We start from the raw sequence: 27471 nt of genomic DNA on the forward strand, positions 1-27471 counted from the left end.
TTAAAACATCTTTATTTTTAATAAGAAATCAAATATAAAGGGGAAAAATTAGTCCATGCCACAGCGACGCCCTCTCTGATTCACAGTTTGTTCCTGCACCGTGTTGTGCACAGAGGCAATCATTTCCTTAATTATTAGTAACAGTGCAGCATTTTCGAACAACCCAGCGGCCATTGTTGTTTTTATATTCGTGGGATTCATTGACGTACTAGGCCCCCCAAAAAATTACAAAATATCCCGTTTTTCAAACATAGTTGTCATATTTGAGGTGGACAAAACTATAAACACACAAAGTTCTTCTGTGAAAACTGACCGCAGGGACAGAAGGAGTGTGAATGTGAGCTGCGTCTATGCTGGGTAAATTATTTTTAATTATTTTTAGCAAAGTCCATGAGAAATTGCTATCTTCTAATCCCAGACTTTTTTTTATTGCATGCAATGTTTAAAAAAAAACTTGTGCATTTCTCTTATCATCTTAATACATGGAAGCTATCATAAACACCTAAAAGACTTTATATACTTTCTCTGTTGTTATCTTTTATTAAACCACCATGAGGTTAATTAGCTCCTCATTTAGGTTCAGGCTGCTGTATGAAAACATGTTGATATATTTATATATGTCTAATACTGTGAGCATTACTGCACACTTCAATGGCATCTGAGAAGTAAGTAAACTTGTATTGGCATATGTTCGTCAGTCTGTGTTCTGCTGTGCTTGGTTACGGCGTTCCCATGAGGAGGTAGAACGTCAGCGCTACAATGAGCAGTAAGCAGATGGGAGAGTTGAAGGTCTGGTAGGCTGCCGAGGGCATGAAGATGTCTTCATATTTATAGATGCTGATCATGTGATCACTGACTGGGGGACTGTCAATGTCGTGTCTGGTGATGGAACCTGTCAGAAAAGGTAAGGCAAGGACATAAAAATTGAAGCCAAAAAAAAAAACCACAAACAGTACTTCGTGCTGATTCTCGACCACCTACCTTGAATGGCTGGACCCCATGCAAACAGGTAATACCAGGACAGGTGCAGGTCCACGAGTGTTTCCTCTCTGGGGACGTACAGTGGCCGTTTGAAACGACAGGTGACTCTGTTGTTCTCAAAAATGCCTTCTTCATCTCTGGCTGGATTTCTTTTAATCTCCTTGGCCCACTGGCCCACGTTGTAGAAGTGATGAATCCTCACTCGACCGTTGTCATCGTGCACGCAGCCCATCACGTCGTCCCCTCCCTGAAGGGGGAGACAAACAGTCATGTATTTCTTATGACGGAAACTGCATTCACTGGCCACTTAATTAGGAACACATAGTCAACTGTTTTTTTAAATGCTATTTTTTATGATCATAAATTGAATAAAGCATGAATTCATACATTAAGCAGCTGCTGGAGGTTCAGTGGGACAAACTTCAGTCCCTGTGTCTACTTAAGTGAGCAAGGCCTACCTGAGTGAACTGGCTGATTCATGCCACAATGTTGCCAAATCACATCAATCAAATCATCTCTCACTTGTTTAAAAAACATAACTAGCTGTCTTTAGAAGAGTGTCCTTTAAACACATCTTAGTTCAAACAACAATTCAAAATTCAATCGCTCTTTAAATTAGATCTTAAATTGTTCTGTATATTCAAGGAGTACTAAGGTACTACAAGTTATACTGAGTTTATACTACACATTGGTGGTTGATGGTGAATTTTTTCCAAAGCCACGTCAGCAGTCTACAAACATGAACAGCAGCTCACCATTTTCTTGTCAGAGGAAAATCCCACGGCCACCCAACCGTCCGTGTCTGCACTCAGTTCATACTCAACATCTGTGCCAATACGACGGTAGCTGAGGAAGTAGTCGCACGTCTCTGCATCGCAGCCTGGCTTCCCATATCTGCAGACAGACAGATGCAAAAACAAAAAAACATTTACTCGTTCACTGTCAAATAACAGGGATCAGAAGAATCGTGGCTCAATCCAGGTTTAAAATAGCAAAGAAATTAGCCTGATTTCAAAAGTCAGAGTCATACAGTGATTTCTAAAAATAAAACTGCACTGAGCTGTATTCTCAGAGACCAAAATAGTGTTCTGTCAAACCTGATGCAGCCTTTGGTGACACCACAGTCGCTGACTTTGATCTTGGCAAATGGATCCACTGGTGGAGCGGTGGGAAAGGGATAACCTAAAAGAACAATCACAACAATTACAGGTCATCAGTTTGATTCCTATGGGAGACCATGAGGTAAAAAAAATATATAGTTACAGGTTCATTTTTTTATTATTTTATTCGAAGCAGTTTGAGAATGGGTAAAAAGGCTGGTGTAGTTAGTAGATGACATTAAATGACCCCAGAGAATAAGCTTACATTGTTCCATAACAACAGTAAATGGGGACATTTTCTATTGAATATGAGGGTATTTTGAGGTCATTTAAATTAAATTTGGTTTGTAGTTATAGTACAGATGGTAAAACTGCAGCTGGAAAAACACACAAAAACAGTGTGGGGGCGAGGGAGAGTAAGTGAGAGAGTAAGAGAGAAGAGAGAATTGGGGAGAGCGAGAAAAGAGGGGAGCTGACCTGGGTGCTGAAAGGCCCTGCGCAGATGACACAGGTTTAACGGCTGTATTAAACATACACTTAAAGACACATTTATTTATCTCTGAATAAACGGATGTTGAGTGATTCTAATGAGTGATATTTAAATGTCTGTTGTCCTCACATATATATATATATATATATATATACAATTGTCCAACAATCTTGGTGAAACTGATCCGGACTCCTACCGTCATCGGACAGATATCTGGACTCCAGGAACTCGGAGGCGAAGGTGCTGTAGGAGTCCTTGTGCGGCTCCTGATGCCCCGGTTCTCCGTGCTCACCGTGTCCGGCCCTCAGTGCTCCCTCATCGGTTGGACTCGGCGCGACCCCCCACCATCCGCAATGAATAAGCAGCATCATGGGCTGCAACAGCCTCCGCAGCCAAATCATGTTGAATGTCTAAAAATCAGATAACTTTAATCTACGGATTAAAAACCAGCCTGACACCGAATCGGAACCGCATCTTCGTTTGTATTTCGGTTTTTTGCAGATATCGTTAGAAAAATCATCCTGGCATCCTGATGGCAGCTCGGCAGTTTACTTGCAGGGACCGTAAGTGGGTGATTCGGCTGCGATCACTTAGCGAGTTAAAGGCTAATCCCAGTTTAAATTAGCCAGATTGTTATCCTCAACGCATAAATCCAGCACACGGACCAATAATCCTCCTCGTAATCCTAATTCGGAAGGCCTGCGGCTGCTGAATAACCGTTGTCTTTTTTTTCGGTGGAAGTATTGGCTGGATGAATGGTCTCGTCCTCCTCCCCCAGCATCACCCAATGAGGAGGCGCTACGTGCTGCTATTATAATTGAAGCAATTGGAGATCAATGGAACACAATGTCAACGTAACGTAAAAAACGTTTCAAATCATCACGTGTAAACAATTAATTACAATACTACGAGAACCTATTTATTTAATTTTAACCGGTTTTAAAGCTATGGTTAATGATGTATAAATCTTGAGTTTTATTTCAATTAAAAGCATTGATATTAAAGAAGGTTATATTAGTTTCCAGATTTTACTCATTATGTAGATAGATATGTAGCTTTAAGTTTTGCAAAAAACAAATACTGAACAAGACGACACTATAAGGCCAACAAGGAAGGAGTTCATCATAAGTAGGGGTGCATGTGCAGGATTGTCATTTAACCACATGGTGGCAGCAACACTCTGCTGACGGTGATTGGATGTGGTCGTCAGAGGCCGCATTTGAGCTGGAAAATAAAGTTGTTAGGCCAAATTCGACATTGAATGGAGTGTATGTTAAGAGAGAGTGACTATACATAATAATGAATAATAATGACCAGAGGAAAGACGAAAAAGATTCTGAAAAAGACAGTGATCGAGGACAGTAGATTTGTATTTTTTTTAAATCAGTAATTTGTTTGTCTCAAAATTATATCTATTCTAGTTTTCAATGTATTTATTTATTTATTTTGCATTAAATAACACGGAAAATGTTGATGCCGTTTATACCAATGCCCGGTAGGTGGTGCTGCCGTTTCACAGTTTAAAAGAGACAAAAAGTGGGAATGAGACAACAGTCCCTGTCTATGACACCACAGATGACATATCTGTAAAAAAAAAAACTGTGTTGCCCTTTTTATTTTATTTTATTTTATTTTATTTTATTTTATTTCACATGTTCCTGCAGGCCTGGATGCATGTGTGCATCCACCCTTTAAAGTTTACCTTTGAAAGGCTGCTGTTCTGGAGAGAATCTACTCATGCATGCTGCTTTGTCTCACTTCTGTGCACAAACGTGTCTGTACATATGAATGTGTGACCTTTAACCCCCTGTATTTATACTGTCTCTGTCTGCAAACACCCGGGCACCCGATCAATCTCTCCTCTTCTTTTCAAACCTCCCAATTATCGCACATTTATCCTCATTTTATTTTAACTTTTTTGACTCTTCGCTCCCTCAACAACTTTCCTCCTACCCCCACACCCAACCCCACTGCCCCCTTGCCAATTACCATTCCACGAAGGGAGCGGTGCTTGCTGGGTAATGAGGGACTCTGGACGTACCAATCTTATCTTATTAGCCTTAAAGGGCCACTCATTAACACAAACACTCACTCTGTCTCACACACATATCCTCACACGTTGGTTCTTGCACACCAGGCCGCGGAGAGATGCATAAAGAGGGGACAAGACGGGAGAGGGGAGGAGACGGAGGGAGCGGAGCGTAGAGGGGATGAGACACGCCTCAAGGTGGGAGTGTGGTGGGTGGGTGGGTGGGTGAGGGGGAACAGGGGGAGGGCACTCTGGTAAATGTCAGTGGTGTGTCTCCTGGGCCTGAGAGACGAGTCAGTGACAGGCGAACAATGGCCGCTGGATCCATTCAGATGAACAGCTGCTAAAGAGTGCATGCCTGGATCTGTCTGCTGCATAGCCATCAGTTTGAACCAAACACACACAGAGAGAGAGAGGGAGAGAGAGAGGGAGAGAGAGAGAGAGAGACCTACATATTCATGCATTCGGACACCTGAGGTAAAGCTCTGGATGTTATTAGGGATCAGTTGTGTTTAGAATGGCTTAGTCATACCACTGAAAATGTACGTTCGTTATTTTCACAATAACAGCCACTAGAGGGCACTGGTGCGACTAATACTCCAGGGAGACATATACTCCGGAAAATATGGTAACTACAATTCTCACAATACAAAAAACAAATACAATACAATAAAATACAAATAGACAAATAACAAAAAAAAATTTCAATTTTCCCCTGCAAAACCTCTGTGCCACCAATGGGGGGCTGCCCCACATTTTGGAAATCAGTGGTTTATCCTACAAAGAATTATTAAATTCCACTGAGCCCATTTTCAACTAGATTAGTAACCAGACCACTTATCGACTCCACTGCCGTGTTAGCGTCAGGCTATCACCTCTGCCTCTAACAGGGTACCATCTGTCATAAAGCAGGTTTGTGATCTAGCAGCAGGTCTGGTTCCCTGCAGGGCTTCATTTAGAAGTTGTCAGAAATCACTTTACTCACAGATGACAGTAAGAGCCACTGACATGTTCGTCTGACTGCAGAGTGAAGGCACCGCCGCTCCCTCCCCTCTCCCATTAAAAAGACAACCCCCCCCCCCCCCCCCCCCCCCCATGTTCACTTTTGGTGTAATTTTCTGTGACAGTGGATTATGAAGAAAAGCAGCTGTGTTTTCCTCCTATTTGCATACCTTCTTTGGTCGGTGCGTGTCGTCTGTTGGGGTCTCTTGTGTACCAAAGGCAGAAAGGATCCATTGTGCTGATGAAGTGTTTGCTTTAGAGATAAGAAGCCACAGATGAGACATCGATCAGCGCTCATTAAACACCTCTATAACTGAAGTGACACACACACGGACACAGACACACACAGATGAAGGTGAATATACATCCCAAATAGACAAATATATTTAAGCTGTTAATGGATTTGATTCTAGTTCTGCATACAGTGAATTCTCCGGCTGCCACGTCGATGACTCTCAGAGTCTGTATTGACAGCAGACTTAAAATGTTTGTTGTCAGTAGACTTGGCCATTGAGCTGCGACACCATTCTTGTTCCATACAGACGTGTCGACTGGTCAGCGCCTTAAGCAGTGATTATGTTGTTGGGCTGTGGGAGCTGGGGGCTGCACCATCATTACTCTGGTTAATCAGAGCCTTGCTCCGGGTTAAGCTGCACAGCCTCCAGAGACAGGGTGATGGGCTCAGAACCGTGTCCAGCCTACAGTACTTATGTCTGGGCTACGGCAGCTCCTCTGACCCCAGCCTGCTCCAGCCAGTAATCTATAACTCTCCCTCGGAGCAAAGCACGTAGGCTGAAGCTCCTGACACATGACGCATGGTAATGAGACACACAGTATGAGACACTGACACAAACACCTGTTCACACAAACCCACACTTCTTACTAACGCCTGACTGTGCTCTGCTTTGCTGCAAGAGCAGAATTTTAAGCTAAATAAGAGATACAACGATTGTAATTTATGTTTTTTTTTATTTAGGTTAGTGTGACTTGTCAATACCAATTTTTGCTGATTCCAATTTCCTTCAACTGACATATAGCAGCATATACACAAATTGTTTTTCACAACAAGTAATTATGAAACATTTCCCACCAGCTGGACTGAGTCACAGGTTCTCTCTTCAGTTCCAAAACTTTCAAAATCAAGTGTTTGGTGACTCGACCAAACTTGGTCTGAGCAGCTGGTCATCCATCCATGGCCATATTTTATTTTTCACCATGAGGATTTTTGTTTTATCTTTTTTTTTACATACCAAGAATGTTGGAGAGACGGCTGACTCTGGACTGGGGCTAGCTTTAGCATTAGCTGTTGGTAGCCTTTTGGAACTAGTCATGTTTGGCTGTGTGATGGTGTTTTAGGTATCAGACTGTTCCAAATAATTTTGTGGTGGCTCCCCCTGTTGTTAAACTCACTATTACAGGTATTACAAATAAAAAGGTTAGAACTTCCTTGGCTAAAATCTAAGCTAAAAATTATTATGGTGGTGAACTCTCCTCTCCTGTCCTCCGACATAAATTGCGTGCGCAAAATGATTGGCTGCAAAACCAGAAATAAATCTGGTCATCCAGTGATTTTGAAAACTTCAAATTCAATTCCTCTGAGTTGAACTCAGTTGTTAGCCGTGACCTTGACTCAACATCCGATCTGATTCTACATCTAAATGTTTAACTACTCCTGTCGGTGCGATGCAGTAACTACCAGCTCAGCAGAACGGGTGTATAATGACCACAGGGATTGTTGGAAGTATCGAGACGCACACTCAGACACAAACACACTCCCTCAGGAATATAACGGAGCTCAGCGCAGCAGGGACCCTTCAGAGACGGGTATCTGAGCCAGGCCTGCCATTGGCCAGCATCCTCTAACCCAGTATCCCCTGTGAGCTCATTAGCCCTAATCATAACCACTTCCCTATGTCTCCTGTACACACTCCATCCATTGCCGCTCTGTCACACACAAATTGCACTCTCCATCAGGATCGTGGAGATAGTGTGTGTGCGTGCGTGTGTGTGCATGTGTTTTAAAGGACACGGAAGGTCAGAGAGCCTCCTGAGTCTCCAACATTCCTCCCAGAAGACTGCGCAGACTGGTGTGCACCGCGGCAGAGCGAAAGACGAATGGAGGTGAAGAGAAGGCAGAAGGAGGTTAAGAGCCGTGTTTTCGGGTGATTAAGTGGATGACCAGGTTTCAGTTCAGAGCCCCTGCGCTACTCTTTTGCGCCTGGTGACCCACATGGGTGGCAGAGTGCAGTAGGAGGAGGAAGACAAGGTGAGAGAGAACAGGCGAAAAAGAAAAAAGAGGCCGTTCATTTACAAAACTGCACATCCCACCAACACAGAAGAGACCCCAGAGAACGGCAGAATGAGATGAGACAACAAAGAGGCTCATCATCAGTTTGGTGAATGGATCTGTCCATCGCTCCCCTCCGTCTCCTTCTGCTCTGCTTTATCTTCTGTTCATCTCCTAATCAGCTTCTCATTGTGCCATTAGTTCAAACTGTAGTCTTAATCAGAGGCTTGGCACAGGCATGGCTCTCTACTGCCCTTCTCTGTCACACACACACACACACACACACACACAGGAGCCCAAACACTAAATAAACACATTTTAATGTGACACCAATCATGTCCCACACTTGATGAGCCTCACTCCTCCTCCCTCTTGTAACCAACAACCCAAACATAACACATGGGATGGCCGTCTCTGCCGTCCATCAGTCAAACGTGGCTTTTGGCACATTTCCCCGAGGAGGGACAATCATTTTAACTGCCTATCCCAAATCTTCCCATGAATACTGTACACACACACACACACACATAAATACACAGGCAGGGACTCTTCTCCTGTGCGTGTCAGTGAGTGTGTATTGATAATGTCCATTAGCATATTTATGATTATTGCCAGCCTCTTATTGTTTGCTCGCTCCATTAATCTTCATCTGCTGCCTTCCGTCTGACAGCTCAATCTAATGGGCCATCACTGAGCAGCTTCACACACACACACACACACACACACACACACAGACATGCTCATACACACACCCTCGCAATAATGCATAGTTCTACATAAAGCATGCTTGCATCAACACTCGAGGAGCATTGTCTGCACTCTCTCACAGACACACATGTTTGGGGACACATTGTGATTGACAATCACCCCTGTGAGTCTAATCACTGGAGGTTAACCCTCTGCCCCCCCCCTCCTCCCCCCTCCCCCTGCTGTGTGGGGGTCTCCTCAGCACCTTCAGCAGCCACAGGCAGATGTGAGCTCCTGCTGAGGTGCAGGTGGGTGAGGATGGCCCTGGGTGAGGCTTCACCAACCCCACTCTGTATACACCAGTATCAGCTGGTAACAGTGAGTATGTTTGTTACCAATGTTTACATTTACTGAAGAAGCTGTAGGCCTTTGGTTCAGTGGTTAATTTTGGACTTGACGAAGGATTGATGGTTCGAGCTCTACATTTACCAAGCACCAAAAACCCCCTGCGTGAAACAAAGTCACTGCTACATTTTATGGAATGGGATAAATTAGTGGTTTCCAAACTGAGGGACACCTTCTGAAGGGAAAACAGAACTATTGCAGAGGGAAGTTATGCCCATTTATGATTGGCACGGCTGATTATTTTAACATTGTTATTAAAATAATAATAATAAAAAATTAAATTAATATTTCTTTTTTTCTGTTACCTAAAACTGATGCTGATTTCTTTTTTCTGTTGCCTAAAACTGACGCTGTTGTAATCTGTAAATTTAAAAGCGTGGTTCTCAAAATGAGGGGTGGGACTACAAAGGGGGTACCGCCGGATTACAGGAAGGCACAGGAAGGCTAATGTATTCAATATTTTTCTTCATGCGTCCAACGGTAGAAAATTGTTACTGTTTATATATATTTATTTCCCCTGTTTAATGAGAATTTTCTGTAGAAATTACAGGGACTTTTAAAGCAATGTGTCGACACAGGAGGCTCAACAGTAGGATTATCTACAAAATGCAGGATAAGTAACTAGTGGAATAAAATATTTAAAAAACAAACAAACCATGAAATAGGAAAGTAATACACAAGAGTGACGTAGAAATACAGAGAGAGCCAGTCTGTCATCCGTGTGTCATTTATACAAAGATGTGTTGACAGCATGTGTATGTTGTGCTAACGTGTTAATATGTTTGTTTTAAGTCAGGTTGACTAATTGACTGACTGACTGACTGACTGTCTTATGGCTGATTAGTGAGTGAATAAGTTCTGAACCTGAGCCAAGTTCAATGGGAGGTCTGTTCTCCGGGTGCCTCTTCCTCCTGACTCCCTCCTCTCCGTCCTCTGTCTCATGCAACACCCTGCTGCTCCAGGAAGAGCGACCTGGGAGCCAGGATATCAGCGTGTCTCTGTGTGTGTTCATAAAAGCTGTTATCACACAGGGATAAGTGTTGATTTTCATCCAAACTGAAAAAACAAAAAACAAAAAAAAAAAACGCTTGGCACAACTAGCATGAGTGTATAATAGCTTAATTACCCCTGATTAATCTGCGCACAGTTTGTGGTTTTAGTGGGAGGAATGACAGCTTGGCTTGTAATATAAAGTGTAAACAAACAAAATCCGGCACAAAGGGGAATGTAACAGTCTTTTAACAGTAACGCAAACAGGACAGTTCACTGCAGTCTTTCCCTGAGCCACCACATCAGAGGAGGAGCTCCGCAACTGAATAAACTGCAGCCAATCCAACAGTTAGTCAGTGATCCAAACGATACTGCACCTGACAACACACACACACGCACACACGTACAGACTAAGCAGCTTCTTCCAGGAGAACATTTTAATTCTAGGTGTCCTACCTAATAACTGCTGCAACACCAAAAAGTGAGCGTTAGAAAGAGAGAAACAAACAAACAGAGGAAACTCCGTCTGACATTAAACAGATAGTGTTTTTACTAAATTGTGACCCACCAACTTTATTTCAATGACCCACCTTTGGAACACAACCCTCACTTTGACAAAGAGCAGACCCTTCTGCTAGTAGAAAAAACATTCAATATTATTCAGTAGTATATGTCTCAATTACATGGCTAGACTGTGGAGTGACCTGCCAAATTTATATCTATGCTCCACTTTTGGGTCCCAACCCACATTTTGAGAAACAGCCAATGTTTTTTTTATTTTTTTGTATATGACTTGGATTTCGGATTTATATGTCTCAAGAAGTCACGAACATGAAAATGAAATCAATAGTTTTCTTGTTTTAAATGCCTATAACCACAGATGACTGAAGCTAAATTAAAATAAATGTGACGTGATATGGTGATTGTGTTATTTATGAACTCTGTCACACACTTTTATTGGTGGAAACTATTGGGTACTGATAGATCAATAAGTCATATACTGTAGTGTTCATGTCTGATCAGAGTACAAACTACTTTCAACTGTTTTAACATGCTGGGCGTATCTGCCAGCACCTTATCACTGATAATATTTTTTATATAACCTAACATCTAAAATAAGACTTTTTTTATGAACAATAATTTAAACGATGTCTGAAGAAAATAATCCACGGCTGATTTATCGTTCAGCTGTAAGATGGTTAAAACCGGCCAACACAGGGTAGAAGGAGTCGTAACGCTGCTCCTTCCTGCGACGTAAAACACTTTTTTATAGAGGCTATCCATAATATTCCACTATCAGAGATTACAGAAGTTTTATCGTGATCTCCCACAAGAGATGAGTTTTATGTCGCCCGAGTAAATCATTTCTTTCTTCTGTGATGCCAGCTCTGACGACTGTTTGCCAGTGCAAGACTTGGGCACTATTAACATTTATGAGGCGTAAGATAATATATCTGGAAAGTTTATGAAAGCAGTAAATTGAAATATGCATAATTTGTTAACGTGCACAATGTAAAAAAAAGAGCTAAAGATGAGCTGTGAATTTAAATGCTGATTTTCTATTGTTTAACATCCTAGTCTTTCACAGTACAGATAATAAAGGAAATGTATATTTAAGAATAATACTAGCATATACTGTATATATATATATATATATATATAGAGAGAGAGAGAGAGAGAAACATATGAAGTGAGGGGCATGAAGCTATTGCAGGGGGGTCGAGGGGGTAGTTATATCATCAGTTATTGGCGCAGCTGATGGTTTGAAAATGCAAAATAAAGTTTGTTTGTAAATGAAAATGATACAAATTTCCTCTTTTATGTCTTGTTCTTTATAATACATAGTAACTGGTGCAGTTGGTACCCAAAATGATGGGCGGGGCCACAGGGAAGCACGGAGCTATTACAGGAGGGAACATTAAAGCTACTGTTAAAATAACCTAGTCTTCTAGCAATTTTATATGTATCAACAAATAATAATAATACATACAAATCAAAAAGAAAATACAATTATGAATTATTAATTTAACTACATTAAGTTAACTAGTTTAATCACTGCTACCTTGAAATGTTGTGTTAGCATTACATTTACTGAAAAGGCATTTCATCTAAGGCAGCTAAAAAAAAAAGAAAAAAATTAAAGAAAATCCATGTTTACATTCCATGTACAGTTGTGTTTTTAGGGCACTGAGTCTATGACCTGCTTAGCAGCAGGGCAGGAAGAGTTCAGACTGATGTATTAACACCGTGTTTCCCTCATCATCTGCTTCATTTAGCCCATGATTAACTCCCAATCAGGAGGCGTGATTAAAAGTCGCAGCAGAAATATTCCATACATATTTAATGCTGCAGCTCCCAAACTGCCAACAAAATAGATATTGGGCCCTAGCACACTCACACACACACACACACACACACACCGCCACATACATCTCCTCTCCTCGCCCGAGAACCTGTACCTACACATTTCACAGCTATCTCCCCCACTCCCCGGTGCTGCCCAGGTGGAATTAGAAAAACCAACCCCGCGGTCTCATTAATTAATTAAACACCGTGTGCCAGTGGCACCTGGGTACCAGTTATCACTGCCACTCAGACACACCGCGATCTCAATAACTGCCTCACCACAGGGCACACGGGGAGAGGAGGACAGTGGGGGTGAGGGGCAGGAGGGGAAAACATATCTGTGAGGTGAAGACACGGAGAGAGAGTGAAGAAAAAAAAAAAAAACAACTGCCGACATCATCTATGGGTAGACAAGTGGGACAAAACTATACTGACTATAATGTGATTATAGACCGCAGTGTTAAAGTGTTTTTTTTTTACGGTGGGGGTGTCGGGGGGGAGGGGTTGGAGGGGGGCGGTTGCGAGTCTTTCCCGCCCTCACAGGCTCCGTGGGGCCTTTTATCATGTGGCCCTGAAGGGTCCCTAAATCACTGCAGCAACAGAACACCCTCCTCCCTCATCATCTCCTCTTAATAGATCTGCATGTGCAATCACAGCGTGCACACACACAAACACACACGCAGACACACTTATTCCTGCTCTGTTAGCATTTTGTATGATTAAAACTGTCTGTATGTATATAAATGGTGTCATAAGTGTGAGTCTCCAATCTTTAATCTTCCTAATTATGTTTCCTGTCACATGGGAGCCAGGTTTTTTTTTTCTTTTTCCCCCCAGACTGCTGTGTATGTTTTTGTTAGGAGCTGGGATTTTATGTTTAAAGGCCAATACTATTAAGAAAAAAAAATATATATTTGTTTTTAAAGTCACTTCTCAAGTTTAATAAAAGCATAAAACAGCTTGAATTATTGATTGATTTATTTTGTTTTTTCTGAAATGTGTTAATGATGCAGATTGTCATTTTGTTTTCTTAATGATTTACAAAGCCAAATACAAATGCCTTTAATCCTGCAATATTTTCACAGCTGACATATTCCAAATCACGGGCTTTATTTTGTATTTTCTGTCTAAAATGAAACCGAGTCGATCTTTACTAATTGGACCAACAGGGTAAAATAATTATGAGCTTGGAAGAATGAGCCATAATGTCAATGATTTCTTTGTTTTTGAACTTTGGAGATTGACTCTGAAGAAAGGTCTGAATCAATGTGACGCACCAGGGATGAAACACTCAGATTTTCTATTTAAGAAATTACTTATAATAATATATGTATTCATTTCTAAAGAAAAAAAACAATATGTACTTTAATATAGAATACAGCAGCGTGTGTACATTGTGGGGGAGAGGGGGTCAGGAAGGTCAACCAGAGTTAAACAAAACACTATAAGAACTACTGCAGTGAGAATGACCTGTAACATCATCATCATTAGTGTTGCTGTTTGAATATGTAACACATTAACCCACCGTCTGCTCAGCAGCTACATTTAAGACACTCTGTAACTGAGTCATTCCCATTGTTATCACCGTTACCTCGCACTCAGACGTCGTCGTGCTGTAGTTCTGCTCTCTGCACCTGACGAAACGGAAAAAAGGAAAGCATGTTATCCCAAATGACAGCGCGACAGGTGAGCATTTAAAAAAAAACAAGAATATGTTGAACCTGTGACTGCCAATGTAGGGGCGGAAACCCAAAAGGGGCAGGGTACATTGTATACTGTATTAAATGTGGAAGAATTAACTGTAATTTTGAATGAATTTTTTGAAACATTTTATTTTAAAATTTTAAGCATATTGTTACTGCCTTACCTTATTATATTACACTAAATTGCAATATATTTACTAATTTTGCTATTATTATTATTTACTAATCACATGCTAAAATTATTCAGGGGTTGAGGATGAAAAAGTAATCAACATATAATATATATACTTATCTATATATATATATTATGATATAACATTTCTACCAGATTGACCCGGGTGTAACCACAGCATTATTTGGAGACCTGATCGAGTTTGCCAACCCCTGGCTGGGGTTGTCACTGTGGGCTGTTTATGCAGGAGAAGGCCAGGTTATTCATTTTGGAGTGGGAGGTAGCAAACTGTCAATTCTACTAAATACAAAAGAACTGTAGTCTAATTACATTTTTCTCACAGTTGTTTGTCGTGGTAATTTCCCGTCTCTAGATGAGAACATGACCCAGAAAGCCTGTCGCAGCCTCCTGCAGCAAATGGTTCCAAAGTCCAATGGTGATCGCGTTCTGAAGCAAACCAAAGTCTGCATCCAGCGTATCACGGAGCTCAAACTGCCTGCGGGGACACGGATCAGGGTCAACAACAACAAACACAATCTGGCGCCTTCACAACCGGAGTGGATGAAATATCGCTGTGACACTTTACTACAGCAGGAGTTCAAATACGACCTGCTGAGCTTCAACAGTGAGCACTTCGCCACCTTTATTAGATATGGACAAGCTGTGTGCAACCAGGTGAGTCAGGAACCAAATGTGGACCTGTTTTTACCAAAACTATTATCACCTGAACTGTCTTCAATCATGTCGTAAAAAAAATATCAATTTTTGGATTCTGCCATTTTTTTTAAACAGACAAAAAGATTAAGCTAAGTTTTTATTGACAAAAATCTTAGAGATCTTTGTGTTAGCAGGTCACCTGGTAACAGGTTTGGAAATAAGATACAAAACTGAGCCTTACTACTACAATTTGGCAAAGACAGGTTGTGGCTCAACACTCAACACCTGATTAAGGGACAAACTGATAGTGATGATTTCACTAGCACACACAGTTAAAAGTATTATTGTTATTGATGGGATTGACATTAAGTCAAGGGTCTCCAATGTTTATAGAGCCTCAAAGCTGATCAAAAGATGGAGCACGGCCCCCACAGGAACCACAGGCTTTAGAAATACTATTAGTATTGATGGAGTGAAGCGAACCTGAAAAGAAAACTTGCTTTGATAAATGAGTACGAAATTTGTCATGTTACCCATGAACCACCTACTTCTCTCAAACAAATAATTTTATGAGTAAAATTTCTTTTTCAGAATCCTTTTAAGAAAAGAATAATTTTATGAGTAAAATGATTTATTTTCTTTTTCAGAATCCTTTTAAGAAAAAGAACGAAGTCCACACGGGAACCACTCAGACTCTACAGACGATACTGCAGCAGCGGATGGAGACTGAAGCTGCATGGGTGTCTGCCACAGTACCTATGTGAATGAGGAGAATCAAATAATAATAATTAAAACAAAATCTGCACTTCTTTTATTTTTGACAACAGTTCATTAAACAACTGCATGGCATTAACTTTGTTCCTGTCTCTGAGCTCTCCTACTAAATCCTCAGCAGATTCTGTTAAAGGCCAAAAAACTTACAAAGTCCATGGGAGACAGAAAACTATTTGCTTTGTTGTTTATTAAGACTTCAGGAACGTCAATAGAAGTGTTTCAGTACAGCAGGAGGGCCGAGTGTGTGCAGTGTGCAGACACACTGACCTCCTGCTTTCCTCCTTGTTGATAATAACCCAGACACACACCGCCCATCAACCAGACCTCTAATAAAGCAAAACACTCTGTCATTTAATAACCTCCACGCAGCAGCAGGAGTCACAGAGAGGCCAGCATCAGTGAACGCAGGCACGGGAACCGAGCTCTGGCTGAACAGGAAGTGGTGGAAAAGCATCCTGTTTATTGATCTGGGAGAACGCAGCTATAACCAGATTTCTTTCTTTCACTTTTGCCCCCAAACACACAAAGACAGGAATGACTGTAGAAAATGCACACAATGCAAAATATTAGCTATACTGCAGTCACTCACGCACACACACAAACTGCTCTGACTTTTTTCCCCGACTGAGATCTGAAGTTAACTCTATTCTTCAGTGGTGAAACACTGACTTCTTTTATCTGTCCTCTTGGTGACCTCATGTCTCCGTATTTCTTCTTCCACCTGTTCAGTTATAATTACATGGGGTTCAGTCTGACTCTGTAATTACTGCACATGGACCCCTGAGGGAATGTAGTATTTTTCTCCAATTGCTTTTTTAAATAGAAATTAATTCATATATGCCATTTTGAACATACTTACTTTAATACTAAAGATTTATTATTATTATTATACTTTGCATATAAGACCACTTTTATATTACTAAATCCAAAATTTACTAAATTATTTTTTAAACTTTTTTAATGCAGAGTAAAAGAGTGCAGGCATCATAAATAAAGCTGAAATGTTTCCCCCAACCACACACACAAACTTTAAAATTTAAAATTTTATAAACACAGCATGCAAGAACGCATACTTCAGCCAAATACACTGTGACCCACAGTCAGTTTCCAGTCACTAGGCCCTGGATTGAAAACAGAAGTTTAAAGATTTTATTTTAGTTTAGTTTATTTTCAGTGTAATTTCTAAATTTCATACTTTGGACTTCTGACACTTCAAAATTCTTGTTTTGATTTGAAACACAGACGTTTAAAGATTTTAGTTTATTTTCAGTGTAATTTTTAAATTTTATACTTTGGACCTCTGACACTTCAAAATTCTTGTTTTGATTCATTAAAAATATCACAAAAATATGGAATTAATTTCTAGATAAAATGATGAATAATCCATCCATTCAGCATTATAGACAATATTATTTATATATATTTTGTTTTTTAACTTTTTTTATTTATTTTTTGTTACACCTTGATGGCAGACTGCCCAAAAATATTGACTTACACGAACAGTTCCAGTGGGATTCTTTTTCTCCCCCTGATCCAGTTCTCACATCACTGGCTCAGTCTGCAGATGTAGCCGTACAGCTGGTCTGAGAAGGCCTGTAAAGAGAACTTATCTTGTACTCTTCTCCTCCCAGCCTCACCCATGTCTCTGCGCAGTTTCGGCTCCTTGATCAGTCTCTCCATGGCCTTAGCGAAGGCCTCGGCTGTGGGTTCACACAAGAAGCCAGTTTCACCATCTGCCACGCTCTCCAGCGGACCTCCAGAGTTCACAGCAATGACAGGGCAGCAGCAGTACATGGCCTCTACAGGCACTATCCCAAAATGCTCTCTGCTTGGGGTGTAGAGCACGGCCGTGCTGCCCCGCAGCAGCGCCACCTTCAGAGAATCAGAAGGTGAACGCAGGAAGGCGACAGATTTCTCCAGGTGGAGCTTTGAGGCCAGCTCCTTTAATTCAGTGTAATGTTGAACATTTTCAGTAACTCTGTCATCGTAGCCTCCTGCCATCACAAGGTGAATGCCTGCACTCTGGGCCGTAGGGAGGCTGTTCTCTAGGGCTGCCAGAGCCTCCAGAGCCAAGCTCAGGTTCTTCTTTCTCTCATATCTGTTCAGAGACAGAAACACACAGGAGGTTTTCTCAGGAAGCAGCCCATCTAGGCCCTGAGCGTCAGCACGCGGTTGGTCGAAGGTTAGTGTGTTGAGTGAAGGGTAGAGGACGTCCGTCTGCACACTGCTGAGACTGTGAAAAGTCTCCCTGAAGATGCCAGCAGTGAAGTTGCTATTTACTAGAATCTGACAAGAAAATACAGACATTAGTTTACAAAGAACGGCACGTAATGAAACCCATGTGTTTGATAGACATAGTTGAAAAGTGCAAAAGCACTTTTCAACTATGTCTATCACCAGCTTTTTACAGAGCACATCAAATATTTTTGCACTTTTCAACTATGACTATCACCAGCTTTTTACAGAGCACATCCTTAGAAACATGGGACAGCTCCTCACCAACCCTCAGATGAAGTTATGGACAACACTTGGTTTGGTTAAAGTTAAAGTTAAAAACCCACTCTGGTGTCACATAACATGGTATTTTAAGCAAAGTATTGCTATTATAACAACATTCCTGTCCCATAAAAACATTTTGGCTCTTATACCACATCCCAACAACAGCTTACCATATCAGCCATTCCTGTGGTGCGTTCCTCCAGCCAGTCAATAGGAGCTCTGTACAGCTTCTTTAGAATCGACTTCTTCTGGGTCAGCAGCTGGTCTGGGAAGTGACAGTAAAACAAAACCTTCTTCCTGTGACGGGACAGTCGCAGCACTGGGATACACACTGACACCTACAGTGGAAGAGAACTGGTTAATAAAAATATCTTTGTGTTTTGCCTAAAGTTGTTGCTACACCTATTAGAAATTTAGGCAGTAACTTTGGTGTGTGACATTAATGATTGTACTTGGTGGGTAGAATCACCTGATCACAGAAGATGACATCATACTCCAACCCACTAAGAAAGATGAGGTACAAGGCCACGTAGATCATCCTCAGGTATGCACACAGAGCATGTAGGTAGCCAAACACACTGGTGGGGAGCCAGTCACCCACACAGACCTGTGAAATGAGTATGCAAACCAATGAAAGCATACATTTTCACAGTTCCTGCAATGGACATGTGACTCTCAACGCACCACTGGCAGATCTGGGTCCAGGGTTTCCGAAAAGCAGTGTGTTGGGTCATAGTGAGCCGTCCAGATCTGAACACTGCATCCCTTAGATTTCAAAGCAACAGCAGCATCAACCACTAGTCGCTCAGCTCCACCAATACCGAGGTCCGGATGGAGGAACACCACCCGTGCCATCCTGTTCACAGTAATAGATTGTAGGAAAAACTTTACCTAAAAAGTGTGAAATACATTTAAATAGGTGATATATGCACAGAGTAAATAGTAAATCAAAGGTTTGTTTTGATGTATGTCAACAGAGTGATGTATGTCAATGAACTACAGGTCTTAGCAAAATAGTTCTGATTTCGCAGCCCATAAAGCTGTTCAGGTAATCCACTTATAAATAACTGTATATACAGCTTAACCACACAAACACGCCATGTTTTAAGTACAAGGTTTTTTTACCTTTGGGTGTCCTCGGTATCCTACCGAAGCTTGAAAACGTGCGGTTAGGATTAATCAGCTACCCATAGCGAAAACTACCGTATGGGAAACTGCGCCGCTCAGGGAGCCATATTGGTTCGAATGAAGGGAGGAAACAGGCATAGTGGCTGTTCTAGTTTGAACCAAAATGGCGCCTAGTTTCCTACGCGTACAGGCGACACGTCACCCACATAAACAAAGCTGTTCATTCATTTTCCTGACTTAAAATATATGGACATATTTTAAATATATTATGATAGATTTCTTGTTTTTTGCAAATGCTAGTTAAGAATTTAACAATTGAACTTAAATGTACTTAATAGATGTTTTTAATAGTATTTTTGCGTTTTAATGTCAACAACAGTTCAGGCGTCTGTTGGGTTACACTGACTGGTCTTGCGTATTGCAGTCGTGTCCTTTTCAGATGAGCGTCAGCTTTGTGGGGTCTCTTCTCAAGTTTTCACCCGTTAAATCACCGGTTGTATCTCACGCTTGTCATTCTACGTGGACATCAACTGCAAGAGAGACACTGCGCTAACCCTTAGATCACGACAATTATATCAAAATGGTAAGAATTCCATCCTCACACTACATTATCATCAGCGTTGAGGAAAGGTAGAAATTTCAGCTCATTCAGAGATATGGATAGATGTGTTAGCCTTCTTGCTAACTTTAGCTCAACATTTGTTGACGTGGCTCTTTTTAGAGATTAAACGAATCGAAGAAACACAAGTTAAGCTGTTCCAGAACATAATTATTTAGCTATATATTTATACATTTTGTTAAACATGCACGTGAGCACTAGAAAGATTAACAACTAGTGTGGATGTTCACTGGGGGCCTTTACTTTCAATCTCGATTTCTAAATCAATGTTTTGTTGACCTACTTAATTTTGTTATTGTAATGTTTAAACCTCATTAGTGAATACATATTTAAATGTACTTCGGTCGTGTATACTGGTCACCAAGTGCATTTAAATATTACATATTGTAACCTTATGTTTAATTCAAATTCTGTTGAAACACAAACATGGAAAGACTTAAACCATAATATGATATTATGTGTTCATTCATGATTACAATTATTCAAAAACACAAGTCTTAATCTAGCCCTGCAGTCATCAAGAACAAATGTAATTCAATAGTTACAACATGGTTTCAGGTCAACATTGATATTACACTAATCTAAATGATCACAGAGGTTTGGTATTGTCTCAAAGAGTGTTTTGTTTTTTTGTTTTAGCCTGGACCAGCAGCAAGTGCAACCAATGTTGGGGCCTCTAGTCGTTCCCCCAGTAAGACTGTTGCTCCCCGGGCAGCAGGCTCTACAGTCAGGCAAAGGTACACATCTGACCTCTATCCCTTCACAAAACTTTGACTTTGCATTTTGAATCTACTGTATGTGATAGGAGGCACAGTCCCATTATTTTCAATTCACAAAGATGTATTAAATACTGATGATGTTGGGGTTCAGAAGGAAGTAGTAATAAAAAAAAGTTTACTTAACTTCTGGTTGGCAGAAAAACACAAAACTTTACTTAGGAACTGGGATTTGCTGTGTTTTTAACTTCTGGTTGGCAGAAAAACACAATTACAACTGTTGCATTTTTACCGATCTTGATAAGTTAATCATGCATATAAAAAGCATTGTGACTTCCACTCAGTCCACCATCATTGTCATTTTGTAAAAAGTTATTGGATTTTACATGGCACTTCCCTCTGTAAATTAGAACAGCAGATAGATGAGGCTGTGAGCTTAATCAGTGCGTAATCAGAGGCCCACTCTTGCCTCATTATTACTGTTACCGTTACCCTTTTCATTACATCATTAACCTCAGTTTAATCTCTTCACACGAGTGAAGCTGCCATGAATCTCAACACTGCAGTCGTTTGTACTGAAGGTGTTTATATAGGCTTACGTGGATATGACATCATTTTTACAAGTTTCAAGTTCTTCCAGATTACTTAATTACAGATCTTTTTCAAATCCATAATTAAGCAACAATAATTATACATGAAACATAGTCTTGACCTGTTGTTTCATCTGTATGTGTGTTTTACAGGAAGGCTACCAGCAGCGGCACGCGCAGTGGTGGCAGAGCCACAGGGTCAGCTGGCACTGGAGGAATGTGGCGCTTCTACACAGAAGACTCACCAGGTCTTAAAGTGTAAGTCCAATATAAAACAATTACACATTTTAATTTACAGCTATGATAAACTGTATTAAGGCGCATCTGCACGTACATACAGACATATTTTGTGTTGGAGTATATAAAAGTATGTTAGACAAAACTTTGCTGCATCTCCACCCTGAATATCAGAGACTGCATCCTGTCTCCTGGTCATAGTCGGCCGTGGATGATCGATGGTGCTGTGGTGATTATTGAGTGTGTCTCTCCAGCAGTCAGAGGAGGGCAGATTTGCCATACAGTGCTGTATATTGAGTGCATGTTTGTTTCCGCGTTAGACGCCAGACTCAAAGCTTCATTAAAGGATCCACTCTGAAAGGTCAACTCAATTACAGCCTTCTGACAGGGAGGCGAAGGAGGAAGAGGAGGGGAGCCGCGGAGGAGATGGTTGGCATGGAAATGCTGCTACTTAGTAATGCGCCCCGTGCACCCCTCCCCGCCCTCACTCCCTCCTTGAGAGATGAGAGCCCCTCCTTGTTTCCGAAGCTCATCAATAAAATCAGGAGCTCCACTGAGACTTCCACTCTGGTTGGGGTTACTGCAAATTATGGGACTGTGTGTGTAGTGTTGTGGATAGTTGTGGGTCAACCAAACAGATTCCTATCATTTTAGTAAGAAAGAAAGTGTAGCTGACTCTGCGGTTGAAGTGTGTGTGTCTGTGGCCCAGGGGGTTTAAACCTCTGTAGTTAATGTGCTATTGTGAGTTTCCAACAATACAAGTGTGTGTGTTAATCAGCATCTCTTTGTTATTGTGACAGTGGGCCTGTGCCAGTGCTGGTGATGAGCCTGCTCTTCATCGCTTCAGTCTTCATGCTGCACATCTGGGGGAAGTACACACGCTCCTAATCCTCCACCTGATGACCTTTGACCCCGTGATTTGGCTTCTTAACACGTTGGAACTGGACCAAACAAGAATTGAACAACTCTACGCTCATAGTTCCATATTTTTTCCATCATTGCTACAAACACACACACACACACATCCATATACTGGACTTGTATGCATCCTTCAAACTACATGGTCTTCACCTCAGTCTGATGTTGGTTTTTTTTGTCCACCTGCGTTTTAAACATCTGATCAGGGGACCTGAAGGACAACCTCCACCTGCGTTTTAAATCTGATCAGGGGACCTGAAGGACAACCCTGCTGACCTGACCAGGACATGCCATTTCTCCAGTCCTTCTAACAAACGTCATCAGCTGCAGGAAGATGCAGTGTTGTGCTCAAAGACACTATATTTGTTTCCAGGCCCACTGCAAACATTTCTCTTGGTAGCTCAAAAATAATGGTTTTTTTTAAAGCATCATTTGTACAAAAATAATTGTAATATTGTACAATAAAAGGTAAAACCCACTCATCTGTATTTGAGTTGTGTTATTTCAAGTCCTGTTCTAAGGTCTGGAAAAAAGAACAGTTCCACGTCTAGATATAAACTGAAAATAAGAAGTGAACAAAGTCATGAAATGTGAGGAAGTAGAATTTGACTGAAAGTAGTTCATAAGTCTGGTCGATGGGGAAACAGTTTTTTCTATAAACTTTATTTCTACTAAAGTCATTTGCAAACCTAATGTTATACCCTTACTTAATTACTTGAATTGTTTAAAATACATTAAAAGAATCTTAATAAATAGTTCAAAGAAACGTGTACATTCTGCTATCTGGCCCTCAGCAACTGATAATGTAAAGATAAAGAAGAAAAGGTGGGTCATGAGCTGAGCAGGACATAAGACTGGGCCACAGCCCACACTACATAAGAATCCAGAATACATAATATATAATGTTTACTTTTGCAGAAGTTATTGAATAAACGATTAAGTTACTATTACTTTAAACTGCAGAATATAAATTATTTTCCCTTTCTTTGATGTTTTCCTGGACATCTGTTCGAGTACCTTTGACAACAGGCAGCGTATTAAAAACTCAGTTGTAAGCGCTTTGGTCACTGTTATATTGTCTTTTCCTGAGGGGGGCGCTGCAGACTATTTTCTGAGTATCAGTGACTGGGAAAATACCAGGCCGTCTCACTCAGACGGACAAAAGTATACATGTTACCATCGGTGATGACTTTCCTCATCAAACACCATGTTTAACCAAACTGTACATCACATGTCGTGACGTCTGTTGTGACTGCATAACACACTGGTGATTAGAAGGGCATTTGTTAAGTAAGAGAAGTAACTGAATGGAGGGGATCAGGAAACAAGTGCTGACAAAAAAACGTAAAAGTTTTACTGAGTGTTTTTCATGGTTCCAGCTCAGGTGTGATTGAGTGAGGTTGTAGTTTTACTGTAGTTCTACCCCAGCTAGCATCACCGGCATATGCTGAATATGTAATTACCAGCTGGCACGGTTTTTCCCTTGTCCCTGTGTGTGTGTGTGTGTGTGTGTTCAACCCCTGTTTTGAACATAGCATTCGGATCTTGCTCATTAATTTATTCTGTTGCTATGGCTGTGCTTTCCCACTGGCTTCCAGTGTTCGTGGCAGCATCAGGCGCTACTTCTTCACCGCCTTCTCTCTTGTCCCCTTCTACACACACACACTGAGACACACTCACAAACTCAATGACCCAATTCACGGTGGCACAACACAGCACAGAGCCAGAATAATTCAACATAACGATTAAATATGAAGGAGCTGTGCTGAAGCCGTCCCTCAGTGTACTGGAGCCAACGCGGGCCCAGGCAGCATGTGATGCTCCCTAACCCACCCACCAACCCCCCCACCCGCTCCACACACACACGTGCCCCGCTGCAACCTGTAGTCCCAAACTTCTTGTGACACTGTCTTCCCATTTCAGTTTAATGTTTCATCATGGGCTGAAACAACAGGAGAAAGAATTTAGTTTCAAATGCATTGACCACAGTTGTGTCGTTCATCTTTAAACCTGAGGAAAAATCAAAACAATAACTTTGGTCATCCTTTTGGTTTCTTTCATATACTTCTCCGTAAGTTTTGCTACACATTACTGGCAAGCTAGGTATCTTCTTTCGACTTATCGGCACACAAGCTAAGCAACTGACTGACGCATCATCGCCACTAAGTGGTGGGAAGCTGTTGTGTAACCGAACATCTCATGAAAATAGAAAATACCAAACAATTGCTACAACCCAAAGGTTCTAAATTGAACGTTTTTTGGGGCCTACTTATTCGCATTGCCGCCCAGAAACACAGTTGAAAACTTGTTATTTGCATTGCCGCCCAGAAACACAGTTGAAAATCACAAATCTGTTTTCAGGTTTGGGGCTCTTGTTTTTCAAACATATGTATAAAACATTTAAAGAGTTTTCTAAGAGGGTTCCAGCTGCCCTCGTTTTTCAGAAGAATGTTTGACCAAGTTACAACATCAGATTTGAACATGGCGTAAAACTGTGTACAGTAGCCGCCACAGGGGAGGAGGGATTTCAGTTTGTACTCAATTAAACTTGTGTTTTACAAGTTTCATAAAAGACATTTAACTTTTCAGCCAAGAATGTTAATATTCTCCTACTTCACGTACTTAAACTAGATGAGTTTAAAACAGATTTAAATAAGAGTGGCTTTTAAAGAATGCAAATAAAGATGTCCAGGAGGCTAAAGAAAGCTATCCTTATGCTAGCTCTGTAGCTATAGAGAACAAACACACAATATGGCTTTTACCATATAACCATATAGCTTAAATAAATCAGCCCATGTTAGCCAAAGGGCTAACCCAGGATATTTACTACCCCAATAATACTTCTTAAAGATTTTCTTAGGACAAGTTCTTTGAAAAAAAAACAATAAAAAAAACCCTTAATGTACTGTACATGTGATAAGACAAAACATTCAAGTGTGACTTATTTTGATCACACAACAAATTATTCTCTTGATCTAGAACTGATTTATGTCACCGCTCCTCAGGATATGATGACCTGATGACAGGGAACCATCGTTTGCCCAAGTCATTCAGGGTAAAACGGAAAACAACACAGCTTTCATTCATCTCCAAACCCATAACATCACATCAAAAGGTCTGTGACCTCACATTCAATTCAATTCAAAATTGTGATTGCAAAAAGTGTCTGATTTAAATCAGTGGTTTTATCGTTCTATTTTTGTCACCAAATTTTTGACCAAGATTTTGTGGAGACCTGTTCGAATTATTGAAGGTTTGCACAAGATGTTTTCCTTGAAATGGACAAAATGTTTGAAAGGAAGTGGGTTTAAGACAGACATACACCCGAATTCTTCAAAAGAGGTTTCTGACAGAATACGTAGAGACATGGCTCCTTCATTTTCATAAATTTGTGTTCGATATTTTGAACTCCCCCTCGTATAAGTGAGGAATACATTTTTTTATTTTCACTGCACTCTGTGTGCTGACGAGACTCTAACAACACAGTGCAGAGCCAGATAAACTGTCGCAGTCCCAGACATAGGAACAGAAGAGAAAAAATAAGATTTGCTTTCTTTAGAGCATTTCCTCTCTGTGTCTTTTTCACCAGAAACCCATATCCTGCAGAAACCACAGACTTTGTTAGAGGGGAAGGCCCCTCATGCTGCCAGTGAGGTAAGCATGCACTTGTGTACGGCCTGAACACTTGTAAATAGGTCACATGCATTTTCTACATGACACATGTTGCACTGTGGTTTCACTTCACTCCTTTCCCTCCTTCTCTCTCTCGCTTGTCTCTCCCATTTCAGTCTGTGTCTATGTCACTCTATCTCACATCCATCAAATACATGTTTATGCCCCCAGCTATCAGGTTGTATCAGGTGTAGCAGTGGGCCTGTGATTTTTTAAGTCTTGTCAAGTACTGTGCAGAATATTTCTTCCTGAGATGTAAGCACCAAGTCTTGCATGCACCTGTGTCAATTATGTCTGTCTGTATGTGTGTATTTTAGAACAGATCACATGGTTGGTAAAGCGTGGAATGGAAGGACAGACGGTAGGGATTAATCCATACTCCGAGAGCGAGTGCATCCTGAGGGATGTCCTGAAAAATCAGGGGTCAGTTGACGACGAGGACTTCAGAACTTTCAATGTGTAGAAACTGTAAAAAAAAATGTCAGAAATGTGTATCTGTCATGTACTGTTAAAACAAATACCTGAATGTATTTCTCAAATTTATACCGATGACCTGAGTGAGATCTTGCCCAGTGCCTGTTGTTTGGTGTTTATTTCTGGGTAACATCCAGATGTCTTTGGCATGTATATAATGTTGTACTTTAAAAATAGATTTTGAAGTAGTTGTGTCAGTTTTATGAAACTATATCATTTCCTTGTCCTTATAGTTGTTCCTTTTTTAATTCTTTGTTCATTTTTAGCAACTGCCATTGTGACGATTTCAGTTCCTGTCATGAGTCGTCATGAGTCTGTACTGAACCTGTTTTTTACCTCACCTCACAAGTTGCTGCTGATGCTGCTAGTAGTGTTTGTAATTTTCGATGTCTGCACTTCATATATCTGTTTTTAAACTCAGTGTATATTATATTTCAAATGTATTAAAAAATACAGTTTTACATCTCTTTTTACTGTGAAACTATGTTTACAACTCATTGCTGTGGGCTTTATTGTAAGCAAGTGATAAAGAAAATAATAAAGTTAGTAAAGTAAAATAATCACTGCTGTTTCATTTTACTACTATGTGTGTATTTATGAATACATACATACTGGGGCGCCAAAAGGGGAGGGGGATTCCAGGGGTCCATAATTAAGAGGGACACACAGGGGCCCCCAATAAACTGATAATACTGACATAAAATAATATGACACGAGGTTGAATGGGAATAATAGTCAAAAATACCAGAGGTTCCTGTAAATTAGCGTCAACATTTTTCACTGGCCCTCTCGGCCCGCTGTGTTAACCACCCAGTAGGAATCATTTTCATGGGGCCCAAAATCCCAAGTAGCGCCCCTGGATAAATCACACATTAATATAGTTATTATTAACTTTAAAAATATGTGATATATCAATCGTATTTATATCTGCTAAATACGCAGGTCCACGTGTGATCACAGGACAACTGATGAAGTGCAGATCAGTCAGTAGCTGT

The 27471-nt window shown here is 40.8% G+C and overlaps 4 protein-coding genes across 10 annotated transcripts; 2 read left to right on the forward strand and 2 right to left on the reverse strand.

Annotated features, from left to right (window-relative positions):
* Positions 1 to 85: 85 nt before the first annotated feature.
* On the reverse strand, positions 86 to 4057 carry frrs1l (ferric-chelate reductase 1-like). The gene is made up of 5 exons (XM_008323018.3): positions 2768 to 4057; positions 2079 to 2163; positions 1737 to 1875; positions 982 to 1228; positions 86 to 892 (listed from the first exon to the last, which is right to left on the reverse strand). The coding sequence occupies exons 1-5, from the start codon at positions 2970 to 2972 to the stop codon at positions 720 to 722; spliced, it is 849 nt and encodes a 282-aa protein (XP_008321240.1). The 5' UTR covers positions 2973 to 4057; the 3' UTR covers positions 86 to 719.
* Positions 4058 to 4182: 125 nt separating this feature from the next.
* alg2 (ALG2 alpha-1,3/1,6-mannosyltransferase) lies at positions 4183 to 19406 on the reverse strand. 7 transcript variants are annotated; one of them, XR_003051509.1, is made up of 9 exons: positions 19248 to 19406; positions 18807 to 18978; positions 18592 to 18729; positions 18293 to 18460; positions 17119 to 17909; positions 14523 to 14688; positions 13909 to 13951; positions 5773 to 5855; positions 4183 to 4971 (listed from the first exon to the last, which is right to left on the reverse strand). XR_003051509.1 is itself a non-coding variant. In XM_025061615.1 (5 exons), exons 2-5 carry the CDS (start codon positions 18975 to 18977, stop codon positions 17169 to 17171), a joined length of 1218 nt encoding a protein of 405 aa, XP_024917383.1. In that variant the 5' UTR covers position 18978; positions 19248 to 19406; the 3' UTR covers positions 17046 to 17168. The 7 variants fall into 7 exon arrangements, 1 of the variants encoding a protein (XP_024917383.1); XR_003051510.1 differs by lacking the exons at positions 4183 to 4971; positions 5773 to 5855 and having other exon boundaries at positions 13148 to 13951; positions 14534 to 14688; XR_003051508.1 differs by lacking the exons at positions 4183 to 4971; positions 5773 to 5855 and having other exon boundaries at positions 13148 to 13951.
* Positions 13889 to 16747, forward strand: LOC103388138 (retinoic acid receptor responder protein 3-like). The gene is made up of 4 exons (XM_008323017.3): positions 13889 to 14003; positions 14349 to 14472; positions 14566 to 14867; positions 15497 to 16747. The coding sequence occupies exons 1-4, from the start codon at positions 13977 to 13979 to the stop codon at positions 15611 to 15613; spliced, it is 570 nt and encodes a 189-aa protein (XP_008321239.1). The 5' UTR covers positions 13889 to 13976; the 3' UTR covers positions 15614 to 16747.
* A 270-nt stretch (positions 19407 to 19676) lies between the features above and the next one.
* On the forward strand, positions 19677 to 22808 carry sec61b (SEC61 translocon subunit beta). Its single transcript, XM_008323015.3, has 5 exons — positions 19677 to 19833; positions 20509 to 20606; positions 21329 to 21433; positions 22213 to 22492; positions 22555 to 22808. The coding sequence occupies exons 1-4, from the start codon at positions 19831 to 19833 to the stop codon at positions 22298 to 22300; spliced, it is 294 nt and encodes a 97-aa protein (XP_008321237.1). The 5' UTR covers positions 19677 to 19830; the 3' UTR covers positions 22301 to 22492; positions 22555 to 22808.
* Positions 22809 to 27471: the final 4663 nt, after the last annotated feature.

This window comes from Cynoglossus semilaevis, chromosome 13 (genome assembly GCF_000523025.1).
Source record: "Cynoglossus semilaevis isolate Cse_v1.0 chromosome 13, Cse_v1.0, whole genome shotgun sequence".
NCBI lineage: Eukaryota > Metazoa > Chordata > Actinopteri > Pleuronectiformes > Cynoglossidae > Cynoglossus > Cynoglossus semilaevis.

Coding starts and splice junctions, on each gene's coding strand:
- frrs1l (XM_008323018.3), bottom strand. CDS start 2,972: ATGATTTGGCTGCGGAGGCTGTTGCAGCCCATGATGCTGCTTATTCAT. Junction 2,164..2,767: donor CAGATATCTGTCCGATGACG/GTAGGAGTCCGG, acceptor TTGTTCTTTTAG/GTTATCCCTTTCCCACCGCT. Junction 893..981: donor ATGGGGTCCAGCCATTCAAG/GTAGGTGGTCGA, acceptor CTTTTCTGACAG/GTTCCATCACCAGACACGAC.
- LOC103388138 (XM_008323017.3), top strand. CDS start 13,977: ATGTTATCCCAAATGACAGCGCGACAG. Junction 14,473..14,565: donor TATTCATTTTGGAGTGGGAG/GTAGCAAACTGT, acceptor TCCCGTCTCTAG/ATGAGAACATGACCCAGAAA. Junction 14,868..15,496: donor GACAAGCTGTGTGCAACCAG/GTGAGTCAGGAA, acceptor TTTCTTTTTCAG/AATCCTTTTAAGAAAAAGAA.
- alg2 (XM_025061615.1), bottom strand. CDS start 18,977: ATGGCACGGGTGGTGTTCCTCCATCCGGACCTCGGTATTGGTGGAGCT. Junction 18,461..18,591: donor ATGTCATCTTCTGTGATCAG/GTGATTCTACCC, acceptor CTTCCACTGTAG/GTGTCAGTGTGTATCCCAGT. Junction 17,910..18,292: donor CCACAGGAATGGCTGATATG/GTAAGCTGTTGT, acceptor TTTTCTTGTCAG/ATTCTAGTAAATAGCAACTT.
- sec61b (XM_008323015.3), top strand. Junction 20,607..21,328: donor GGCTCTACAGTCAGGCAAAG/GTACACATCTGA, acceptor TGTGTTTTACAG/GAAGGCTACCAGCAGCGGCA. Junction 21,434..22,212: donor GACTCACCAGGTCTTAAAGT/GTAAGTCCAATA, acceptor TTATTGTGACAG/TGGGCCTGTGCCAGTGCTGG.